This window comes from Apodemus sylvaticus, chromosome 3 (genome assembly GCF_947179515.1).
Source record: "Apodemus sylvaticus chromosome 3, mApoSyl1.1, whole genome shotgun sequence".
Classification (NCBI taxonomy): domain Eukaryota; kingdom Metazoa; phylum Chordata; class Mammalia; order Rodentia; family Muridae; genus Apodemus; species Apodemus sylvaticus.
This window is the reverse complement of record NC_067474.1, coordinates 4,395,652-4,408,410: the sequence shown is the minus strand read 5'-3', so window position 1 is coordinate 4,408,410 and position 12,759 is coordinate 4,395,652. Positions and strand designations below refer to the sequence as shown.

The following is a 12,759-nucleotide window of genomic DNA, read 5'->3' as shown; positions in this document are numbered from 1 at the left end:
AAGGAAAGGATGGACAAAGGTATGATGAGTAAATGGAAGCAAAAGCCCAAAGCTGCACTGTCCTTATAACTGACTGACAAACAGACTTCAACCAAAAACCAGCTGGAAGAGATAAAGACCACAGTGCAATCCAGGGAACAATTAACCACAAAGACATTGCCATCCTAAACATATTATGTACCTGACTTCATTAAACGCACACTACTGAAAGGAAAGTCACATGCTAACTCTAAGTCAGTTAATAAGATGTGATTTCAAAACCTCACTTTACCAACAGACAGGTTATCTAAACAGAGAAATGTCAGAACTGAATGACACTGTACATCAAATAGGTATCTGCAGAATATTCTATCCAAACACCACAGACTACACATTCTACTCAGCAGCCTTCAGAAACTTTTCTAAAAGATATCACATAGCCTTGGAAACACATCTTTAAAACTTCAAAAAAATTAATTCCATGTATCATTTTGAACTGTAATATAATGAAATTTAAACAGCAAAGGACTGTACACAGACTCGTGGAGATTAAATGAAAATGAAACCTCAGCATAAGAAAACCTCCAGAACACATTAAATGCAGTTCTACAATGGAAAGTTATATTTCTAGATGCCCATATTAAAATATCAGAACACTCCCAAGCCAGGAGTGGTGGTATATGCCTTTATTCTAAGCACTAAGGAGACAGAGAGATTTGAGTTTGAGGTCTACATAGCAAGTTTTAGGTCAGCCAGGGCTGTGTAAAGAGACCTCGTTTCACCTCTACCCCATCCCAAAGATGGAACTCAAGAATTTAGGAAAACAAGAAAAAAATAAACCCAAATCCAGCTGGAGGAAAGAAAATCAGATTAGAAATGAAATAGAATAAAAAAGAACAAGACAAAACAAAAACAAAAAATAAAAAAATCTAAAAGGTGGTACTTTGAAAAGATAAACAAGATAGAGAGATCTTTAGCTCAATTAGTCAAATAAACAAACCCTGAAAACTATAACCCACATCAAATTAACTGAATCAGAGATGAACAGGAAAACATTATAACAGACACCAAGGAAATTAAGAATATTCTACAGCGATACTTTAAAGACTGGTATTCTATTAAACTACCAAACCTAGAAGGAACATATTTCTAGCCTCATCTGAATCATCAGAGTTAAACCAACAAGAGACCATTCAAACTGACCCATAATGAATACAGAGGTCGAATAGTGACAAAAAGCCTCTAACTAAAAAAAAAAAAAAAAAAAAACCCAGGCCCAGATGGATTCATAGCAAATTCAACCAGACTTTCAAAAAAGTGCAACCAACACTTCAAAGTAGGAGCACTCTCAACTCATTCTCCAAAGACAGTATCCCTCTAATACCTAAGCCAGGAGAAGAGTCAACAACAAGAAAAAGACTTGCATGATCATCTCAATAGAAGCAAAAAAAGCCTTTGACAAAATCTAACATGCCTTCATGATAAAAGTCCTAGGGAGTAGAACTTGAGAGAACACACCTCAACCTAATAAAAGCCATCTATGACAAACCTACAGCTAATGTTATCTTAAACGGAGAACAATTTAAAGCACTCCTACTAGAATCCAGGAATAAGGCGTGGCTGTCCATCCTTCCTACTCCTTGTCAATGAAGTGCCTGAAACACTAACAGAAGCAATGATGCAAGAGAAGCAGATTGAGGGCATACAAATAGAAAAAAATCAACCTGACCTACAGATTATATATTATATATAATTATAAATTAATTATAAATAATTATAAATTAATTATAAATAATATAGACATTACAGAAATCTCAACAGAAAACTTCTAGAAATGATCAGCAATCATTTCAGCAATGAGTTTATATACAATAAACTACTACTCAGCAATTAAAAACAATGAATTCATGAAATTCTTAGGCAAATGGTTGGAACTGCAAAATATCATCCTAAGTGTGGCAACCCAATCACAAAAGAATACACATGGAATGCAATCACTGATAAGTGGATATTAATTAGCCTAGAAGCTCTGAATACCCACGACAGAATTGACATATCAAATGATTCCCAAGAAGAAGGAAGGAGAGGGCCCTGGTGCTCAAAAGACTTGATTCAGCATTGTAGGGGAGTACCAGGACAGGGAAATGAGAGGGGGGTGTTGAGATGGATGGGGAGGGGGGAACTGGGAAAGGGCAAAGCATTCGGAATGTAAACAAAGAATATAGAAGAAAAGAAGATCAAGAACTGACAACAAATGCTGGAGAGGATTTGAGGAAAGGAGAACCACAATCACTGCTGATGGGATTTCAAATTGATACAGCCATAGTAAATTAGTGTAGAGAATTCTTACCTAGTTCTAAAGCCCATAGACCTGAACAATAATTGAACCAGGATAAAATCCACAAAGGCGCAAGAGTGGAATTTTCATCTTGGAGGAAACTAATAGCTATCTGTGTGGACATAAGGTCCACCCCACAGGAGAGAACTCACGCCGGGTGCTTCAAAATCAGATTCATAGCCAGGGAGGGCATGAATCCTAAAAGAGAGCAGCATGGTTTCTGTGCATTCTGAATACTTATCTATATATTCAAAGGTAAGTGTAGCTCTCATTCCCCATCAAAGCATCTTTTAGTAATAGGTGGAGACCATTACAGAGATCTACAACTGGTCAAAATGTGGAGAATAAGTCACTGGGTAATGCCCAGCTGCAACTGAAACAACTGTAGTAGATACAACCTAATGTGTAGAGAAAAAAAATCTCAAAAGAGAATACAAAAAGGTTGTGAAAGCTAGAGGCTCAGGATGTCTCCTGTTTGATAGTAGCTCCTATACGTAACAAGGGGAAAGCAGCCATGACCTCTCAACAACACAGTTGTTAAACAAGACTGTCATGATGACAATACTAGTTAACATGCTAACAGGAATGGGGAAAATTCCCCATGGCCCTACACCCAGATGAAAAGCTATAGGAGGCCAATGACTGCTGAGAATGGGAAGAACCAGCTTCTTCCATGGATGAACTCTGATACAGGTTGTGCAATTCCGAGTGTCAGCCATGGACACACAAGCAAAGCAAATAGACACTTGTTATATATAACGTGTGCATCTATGTAACATATATTTATACATGTATAACAATAATAATTGTAGAGGTCATGTGCTTGGGAGGGAGACACACAGGAGAACATGGGGAGGTAGGAGTGAAGTATATCTCCTGCTCATGATGAAGTTCTCAAAAACTAAATAAATAAAGCACAGGAAACAAAAGTCCCATGGAATAACTTGCCCCAGCAAAGGAAGGAATCAAGATTTACCTGGCTGGTAGAAATCGGGTGATAGCTCTCTGGCCATAGCTCTTGCTATGTCACACTCCTGGCGAGCAGCCAGGGCAGCTTGGTCAGCAGCATCAGCTTTCGCTCTGGCATGTGCAGTCCTGCATGGATATAAAAAGGCTGGTCAGCAGAGAAGTCACTGCATTAATTACCTGTGGAAAAGCAAACCTTGATCTAGGGAGAGAAATGGTAACTGTGATCATGGTCTGACACTTACAAGAGCAACTTTTAGTCATATTACTGAGACCTCAGCAGCAGCCACTACACAGATGAATCACCCCAGTCCTGCTTCCGAGGGAAAAGAAGATCATGAACAAAGTCTCTACCATTGGACACTGTGTCTGGTGGTCAAGACTGAGTGGACCAACCCTTTTGCTGATTTTGCATCCTATTCCCCCAACTCCAAAAGACAACCAACTAGGATTGGTTGAGTACAGTAGGATTTGAGCATATGAATTAGCTGCATGTTAATGACCAAGTTCCATTGGCAGAACTGAGTAAGAATCTGACTGAGGAAAAGTTGCCCAATGGCAGAAATGAACAGAACTGATACCATTAGTACTGGTTGATTCCTATGTGTAAAACCCTCTGCTGTGCTACTTCAGGTCATCAGCACAAAGACACTGGACATATTGCTGGGAAGAAGCTTAGCACACCACAGGTGTTCACTAGTGTGCCCTGGAAGGGATGTCTACTTACATCTACTTACCTGATTAATTTAAATAGAAGTTATTTGTGTTGCTAGGAGTGTGAGGAGGTCAGCGAACAGCTTGTAGGAACTGGTTTTTGTTCTACAGTGTGGCTTCTGAAGACTGAACTCAAACCATGGAGGTGCTCTTACATGCTAAGCCATCTCCCTGGCCTTGCCTTTGCCTCTTTTCTTTTCTTTCCCTTTCCCTTTCCCTTTTTTTTTTTTTTTTTTTTTTAAATTTGAATGAAACAGAAAGGAGCCAGTGAAGCAGAGCTGGTAGGGATGTAATAGATCTTTTGGTCTTCCATCCTCTCCCTGGTCCATCCTCATACATTAAAAATCTCACCTGTTAGAAGGGAGAATAAAGATTGGGCTTCTTGGGCTGGGATGATAGCCCAGTTAATAATGCACTTTTTCTGCGAGCATAAAGATCTGAGTTTAGTTCCCCAAATGAAAGAAAAACCACTTGTCAACCTAGTGTTGGGGAGATAGAAACAGGCAGATACCTGCGGCTCACCAAGTTCCAGTCTAGGGAGAGACCCTGTCTCAATTATGAGGGGTGCATGCTTCCTTTGCCTGTTTTCTAAAGACAGAGAAAGAAACAAAGCATGGGGTTGGATAGGAAGAGAGTTGGGGAGGATCTGAGAGGACATGAGAGACAAAGTACCATGATCAGAATATACAGTATGAAAAGAATTATTTTCAATTTAAAAAAATGACCTGGACAGTGCCCGCCTCAGAGTGCCCAACAGAGAAAACTGTCCTTCTTGTCTCCATGTGTACAAGCACAGTTGAATACACATGGTCACCTTCACACATAGAATTGAGCTTGAGACAGTGAGATAGCGCAACACTTGCTTCCAAGGGTGACAAAGGGAGTTTGGATCCCCAAACCCATATAGGACAAGAGAACTATGTTCCACAAAATGTGATCTGACCTCAATAGATGATGTGTTACACACACACATAGAACTGAAAAAATGGGCTTCTTAAGGATAGACCAAATAGAATGTGAAGGAGTGTGTGTGTGGGGAGGAGGAGTATTGGGTTGTGTATGAATAATATATGCGTGTATGTCTGTTTTCCAAATTCAAGACTTGTTCAGTTGGTGTTTCAATGGCTAGCTAGCATGTATACCTACTCTGATGCCTTTGTAGAAATTCTGTATTTTACCAGCACTGGGCAGCACAGCAGATAACTAGTAGTAAAAGTTTAAGGAAAGTCTGAAAGCAGTATACACACCCATCTCAGACAATAGGGGCGCGTGATTCAGGAAATGGCACTATGCCCCAGCTGGTCTTTGAGGAGACACAAATGGCAATTGGAGATGACCAAGACTCTGATTCCCCAGGCTAAACCACTAGAAATAAAATGGGAAGGCACAGTCTGATCTGGGACCAGGGTGTTAGCCAGCAAAAGGCCCCAGTCAACTTTCTCCACTCAGCTCCTTTTATCCTGGACTCTCGTGGACTCATCTCAGGTCTCTCTAGAACCTAGCTGGGGCTAGAGATCTGTAACTTTGCAAACACTATGGTTCTTTACCTTCTGACTTTGCTGCAAACCCAGGGCATGAACACAGTATTTACTGAGAGCCTAACTTACATATAAATGAATGATGATTCCTTAGGAATATCTGGACTGCCACTTAAAAATAAGTGAAGTAAGGAATATATTGTATGAAAAAGGTCTATTTTCAATAAAAAATTAGTACACCACAAAACTATAGGAATGTTAAGGAGAACATGGCCGTCAAGGGTTCAGCTGGGAGGGGACAGGTAGAGCAGAGGGCACATCTATGGGAGAGAGAGAAACAACCCCATGTGACACTGTAGTAGATGTTACAGATGTGCTGAAGCTTGTAGAATATACCTAAGTAGGTTCGGATGCTAATCTGAGCAATGAACTATACCTGATGAAATACAGGCACTTATATGAACAAAGAACGTTACTGCAGATGCGTCAACATTACTTCATCACTTAACAACAGATTTACCCAAGATGTAAGACAAGGAAGCTGCATATGGGCCCAAGGTGGGAAGAAAATGTGTATAAGAACACTCAAGTCAACCATCCTTGGCCACAGGGCTGCATACCCAGGTGATACAGGGAAATACCTAGCCTTCCAGGGGTGCAGACAGGCCTGAGAGTACAGGTAGGACCACCCCTCCTGCTCAGAAGAACTGGCCCAAAACCCTCAGGACACAAGAACCCAGGGGTAGCTGGGGACAGGAGCCTTCTGATTTCTATCTGTGCCCAGTGCTGATCCTGGGCCACAGAGCTACATATGCAAATACTGCCACGAGGAAGCTGGTCTCCCAGGAGTGCCTATACACCTGCATACACAGAGAGAACTGGTCTCCTGGGAGTACTGATACACAGGCTTGCAGGATGAACAAGTCACAGACAGAGACAGCAAGACCAACTAACACCAGAGATAACCAGATGGCAAAAGGCAAATGTAAGAACATTACCAACAGAAACTAAGGTAACATGGCACCATTAGAACCCAGTACTCCCACAACAGCAAGCCCTGGATACCCCAACACACCAAAAAAACAAGATTTAAATTTAAAATCACATCTCATATAATGCTGATAGAGGACTTTAAGAAAGACATAATAACTCCCTTAAAGAAATACAGGAGAAAACGGATAAATAGGTAGAAGCACTTAAAGAGAAAACACAAAAATCCCTTAAAGAATTACAGGAAAACAGACAGACAGACAAGTGAGGGAACTGAACAAAACCATCCAGGATCTAAAACTGGAAGTAGAAACAATAAAGAAATAACAAAGGGACACAACTCTGGACATAGAAAACCTAGGAAAGAAATCAGGAATCACAGATGCAAGCATCAACAACAGAATACAAGAGATAGAAGAGAGAATTTCAGGTGCAGAAGATACCATAGAAAACATTGACTCAACAGTCAAAGAAAATACAAAATGCAAAAAGCTTGCAACCCAAAATATCCAGGAAATCCAGGACACAATGTGAAGACCAAACCTAAGGATTACAGGTATAGAAGAGAGTAAAGATTTCCAGCTTAAAGGGCCAGTAAATATCTTCAACAAAATTATTAAAGAAAACTTTCCTAACCTAAAGAAAGAGATGCTCATGAACATACAAGAAGCTTACAGAACTCCAAATAGGTTGGACCATAAAAGAAAATCCTCCTGTCATATAATAATCAAAACAGCAAATGCACTAAACAAAGAAAGAATATTAAAAGCAGTAGGGGGAAAAGGCCAAGTAACATATAAAGGCAGATCTATCACAATTACACCAGACTTCTCACCAGAGACTATGAAAGCTAAAAGATCCTAGGCAGATCTCATACAGACCCTAAGAGAACACAAACACCAGGCCAGACTACTATACTCAGCAAAACTCTCAATTACCATAGATTGAGAAACCAAGATATTCCATGACAAAACCAAATTTATGCAATATTTTTCTACAAATCCAGCCCTTCAAAGGATAATAGATGGAAAATGCCAACACAAGGATGGAAACTACACCCTAAAAAAGCAAGAAAGTAATCTTCTCTCTACAAACCCAAAAGAAGATAACCACACAAACACAAAAATAACATCAAAAATAACAGGAAGCAACAATCACTATTCCTTAATATCTCTTACCATCAATGGACTCAATTCCCCAATAAAATGACATAGACTAACAAACTGGATACGTAGACAGGATCCAGCATTTTGCTGCATTCAGGAAATGCACCTCAGTGTCAATGACAAACAAGACCTTAGAGGAAAGGCCTGGAAAACAATTTTCCAAGCAAATGGTCCCAGGAAACAAGCTGGAGTAGCCATTTTAATATCAGATAAAATAGACTTTCAACTAAAAGTCATCAAAAAGGACACAAAAGGACACTTCAAACTCATCAAAGGAAAAATCTACCAAGAAGAACTCTCAACTCTGAACATCTATGCTCTAAATGCAAGGGCACCCTCATTCATAAAAGAAACTTTATTAAAGCTCAAAGCACACATTGCACCTCACACAATAATTATGAGGGACTTCAACACCACACTCTCATCAATGGACAGATCAGCAAAACAAACTAAACAGAGACAGAGTGAAACTAACAGAACTTATGGACCAAATGGATTTAACAGATATCTATAGAATATTTTATCCTAAATCAAAAGAATATACCTTCTTCTCAGCACCTCATGGTACTTTTTCCAAAACTGGACATCACAAAACAGACGTCAACAGATACAAGAAGACTGAAATAATCCCATGCCTCCTACTAGATCACTACAGATTAAGGTTTCTCTTCAATAGCAACAAAAACAACAGAAAGCCCACATATACATGGAAGCTGAACAATTCTTTACTCAATGATGACTTGGTCAGCTTCTCAATTCTTTTTTTTCCTTCCCAGAATGATGTCCCATTTTCTGTGGTATTCTTAGCTAGAGCCTAATTATGTCTAGGTACTATAATTAATGAAGTTGTAAAAGTACAGCCATGATCCCTTATTATGTGATTTCCTAACACTTCAATAAATCCATAAAACTAAGCAACATATTTTGATACAACTGCAACACACTTCTGTCAAGCCAAATACAATGGAAATATTATCTCTATATAGTTTTATAATCCATCAAATTGGAGAGTAGGCTACAGATTACCCTTCCTGTCAACATGTCTTGGAAACGCAGTCAATGAAGCTGCAGTCACACTCTTGTACCTAACTTACTTTTTTACTTGTTTTTCCCTGAAGGTCCAGCCAGACTGATCCTTTCTGTATAACCCAGGTACAGTGTCTGTCAGTCAGGATTACTTACAGATGGCCATATGAGCAAGACCACATCCACATCTGTACCCAGAGACACTGTTAGAGAACTTCTGGTGGTTACGACCATGAGAAATGGAGTACATTCCAGCTCCATGGGGTCAAGGTCACTGGCATGGTTAGACTTTGGAGGTTGCCCTGGCTTGTGTGTGAGCTCCGTTATTTAAGTCCCATGGCTAGTTCCAAACCTACAAATGGCTGGTCAGAGTTGCTGCTGTACCTGGGTTCAGGGTCAGAACATTCAGTCTGAGGAAATCAGCTGAAGGTACTTAGCACAGGATCCTACCTGAGCTGGTTATATGGAAACAGACAGAAATTTACAGAAACAGACAGACAGACAGACAGACAGACACAAGATCCTTTTCATTTTTTAAGACCCCTGATATATACAAGTCTTTGGCTCTTTACAGTTTCGATCTGCACACACTATTATCACATACTTTCCCTAATGATATAATTGTAAAGTAACTGAGAAGTCACACTTATAACTAAGGCGGCAGCCACTGACCTTTTAGGATGTCACTTCTGCAAGTCTATCATGCTTTAAATTTAGGATGAACCCTTACAAATAAGATTGATTCCCTTTTGTAAGTCTATAATGCTTTAACTCCAGGATAAACTGGTTAAGAACAAGAACAAGTTCTGGATGCAGAAACCTGGTGGCTGGCTTGCCTTTCTTGGAGTAGCCAGAACTTCTAGATTGATTATTCATAGTCAGAGTAATTATAAACTAGTTTTTTCATCAGCAACTTGAGTTCTAAAGTCACTTTACTCTGAAGAAAATAATCTTTTCCTCAATATTCTTGAACTTTTAAAAGAATTTAATAATGGGATGTTCCTTAAATATAACAATGCTTTTCCAGAAAGTACCTTCAACTGTTGTCCCCTTAGTCTCAGTACTCACTCCTCTAAGGGGCACACACGCCCTTATATGCCTGCTCCACCGCAGGCTTTTACAGATAGAGCTGATGAAAGTTTGAATCCAGAAGTAAACATGATTTTGTTAAAGGTGAAACTACCTTTGATCTTTACCAAGTTGCTACTTCTACATTTTATCCATTTTCTTCCCAACAATAAAGTACTTTGAAAATACACTGATTCTTTAAAATGTCTTATATAGAAAGTCATGGGACTCTTAAAACTTGATGGCAAAGGCCACCATCTGATAGGTTCAAGGTCTGTCCTTGGGATTTTCTATGACATCCAAATGTCTAAAGAATATTATTCAGGTAATTTAAAAACAGGAGAAACTGGCTGGTGGAAACCAAATCTTGGTTCAGAACCACCCTGGTCTGCGAGATGTTAGACTCAAAAGCCCTTGTATTCTTTGGGGGTTACCTTGGCAGAGATAGACTCTCCAGTTCTTCCCCACTAACACCTCAACAAATCCTAATTCCCTCTGGTTCTCTTGGAAATGCTTGGCAATAACAAAAATTACTTCTTGAGCTATGGCATGATGGGTGATAAAATGCAAAAGAAAAATGACCTGTTGATCTTTCTTTTGGACTATGACAGTATTCCTGTATGTGAGAACTAGATTTGAGAAAACTAATTATCTTATTCAGATAGTTGCAGGACTTACAAAGAATAAATTAGTCTGTGGAGCAAGGAATACTCTGGGTAAGGACAGAGGGCAACTGGCTCTACAGACTTAGGTAAAATTGGGGGCTTCATTCTGAGGCACTTGCATGGCATAAGTAAGCTATGCTTCAGTCTTGATTTGGTCCTCTGATAAGACTGGCCTAGCAAGACTCAGCATCTACTTCCTTGGAAGAGCAACTTTCCATCTCTTACACATTTGCTAACTCTCACAGACGATGAAGATTTCTATCTAGAATGAAAAAGATCCTGCTGCTGTCCCACTCTGGTTCAGAAGACCACATCTGATTGTTTTCCACCTATGAGTTCTTGAATGTTAATGTTCTCTTTCATAAAAGGCCTTAAAAACCAACAAATAAAACAGAACAAGACCCACAATGGCAACTGCAAGACTGAGTTCTTAGACTATTACTTTAACAAATAATTTAATAGTGAATCATTAATTTAACAACGTCCTCTTATCTGAAAGTAAAAGCAAGTTACTTATATATAACACGGGACATAAAAGGGCATGATATTGAAGTATTTAGACATAACATGGACATGAAGGGGCAGGGTACTGTTAGTGAAGATTGCTCTTTGATCCTTCCAGGACTTAAACCTTTACACAATGCGTTAGAAGAAATGAGCCTTTAGCATTAACACTTAGGCCAAATCCTTTCAGAGCCTCAAGTGATCCTTGTCAATGAGATCACAAGTGAGAGTACATTTTGTATCTGAGAAGTGTCTACACACTGCAGTAGTTAGTTATACCCTTGGCTTCTGCTCACTGGGGATGATGGGGGAGCCAAGGTCCACTTGAAAATTGTTTACAAACCTTTCACAAAACGTTTTCCACTCTGTTTCCATTGTCAGTTCTGTAACGAGCCAGGGGATACAATACTCTTACTGTTTAGTGGCAGGAACAGTTTTGTCTCTGATAATTAGCTGGTTTGCTTCCTAGTATCAGACAACCCAAACAGCATCATCTGTTGTTCCTCTTTTTGTTAAAGCTACCAGGGGACTCAGAGTATGCTAGCCCTCAGTCCACATGCACAGGTACCTTGTCTAGTTGTATAGTTGCAGGGCTCTCACTGAACACCTCATGTCAGGAATCCTGGTATGTATGTGACCAATCGCCATGTACCATAGATACTTTCTGTAAGCTGGCAGGATGTAGAAGCAGAATAGCCAATTCCTTGATGAATAAACTGATGTCTTACTAAAGTTTCTCAACTTTGGCCCCACAGTATGCTACTGCCTTGGGGACAGATGTATTTGGGGGGACCTTAGTGTACTGCTCAGTTTTCATTTATAAGATTCCTTTTCCTCTATCTCGAACACTTTAAACCTTAGAAAAATAAATCCTCATTACTAAGTCCTTTAAAATTTATTTTCTAATATTTGCTTAAAGATTTAATGAATTCAAAGGCTATATACATTTATTTTTGTTTATTTGTTTGCTTCTGTGAACATCTGTGTGTATATGTCATGCTATCCTTGTGGAGGCAGAGCACTCTGTAGAGATTTTTCTCTTTTGTCATGTTTGTACCAGGAATGCAATTCAGGTTGTAGGGCTCCACAGCAGGCATGTTTATCTCAGTAGCCCCATGAAAAGCTCTATGTTTTTTTAAAGCCAGGCCAAAGAGTCTCTCTAATTCTTCTCTGGACTATGTTACATCTTTTACTTTGTTTTTCTTGCTAGAGACTAAACCCAGGGCCTTGCATATGCCAGGCAAATTCCTTACCACTAAGCTATTTCTTTTTATACAGTGTCTTGCTTATATAGTCTAAGCTGGCCTTCAACTTACAATCAAGTGCTGGATTGATTATAGCCATATTTTGTCATGTTTGGTTTGCTTAAAAATTGTCTTGTGATGTTTTCCTTAAGACTTATCTCTAGAAATCCAATAGAAGAAATTAGAATGTTTTATTCTTAAAATTGTTTGTGGATAAAAGTCCTTTTAATGAGGGCCACACAAGTTCAAAAACAGGGTTGTTAAGTAAGATTAAAACACACCTTGAAACTATAACTACTCATAATTGATTAGATGAAGGAAACTTTAGCAGATCAAAAACTGATGCTGTTATAGAGACTATGTAGGCATTCCTGCATCTCAAAGAAAGAAGAGTGCACAGTGCCAGCAAACGCACAATTAAACCTGGGGAAATGTTAATCTGAAGCAAAATAAGAGACCCCATCTCAGACTCATTCATTATACACCAGCTCTACAAGCAAGGGCTCGATAATTTTGTTGTTGTTGTTAAATTCATAATCAGCATATCCTTTTAGTAGAAAGTCACCCATGTATCAAGGGACAAATAAAAAATATTAGTAAACAATACAAGCATATTGTTCA

The 12,759-nt window shown here is 39.2% G+C and overlaps 1 protein-coding gene across 1 annotated transcript in view; it reads right to left on the bottom strand.

The window, feature by feature from the left end:
- Positions 1–12,759, bottom strand: part of Jph1 (junctophilin 1) — an 85,802-nt gene that overhangs the window by 16,627 nt on the left and 56,416 nt on the right. Inside the window, exon 3 of the mRNA XM_052175398.1 lies at positions 3,294–3,412. Coding sequence (XP_052031358.1) covers positions 3,294–3,412 — 119 coding nt within the window. The remainder of the gene's footprint in view (positions 1–3,293; positions 3,413–12,759) is intronic.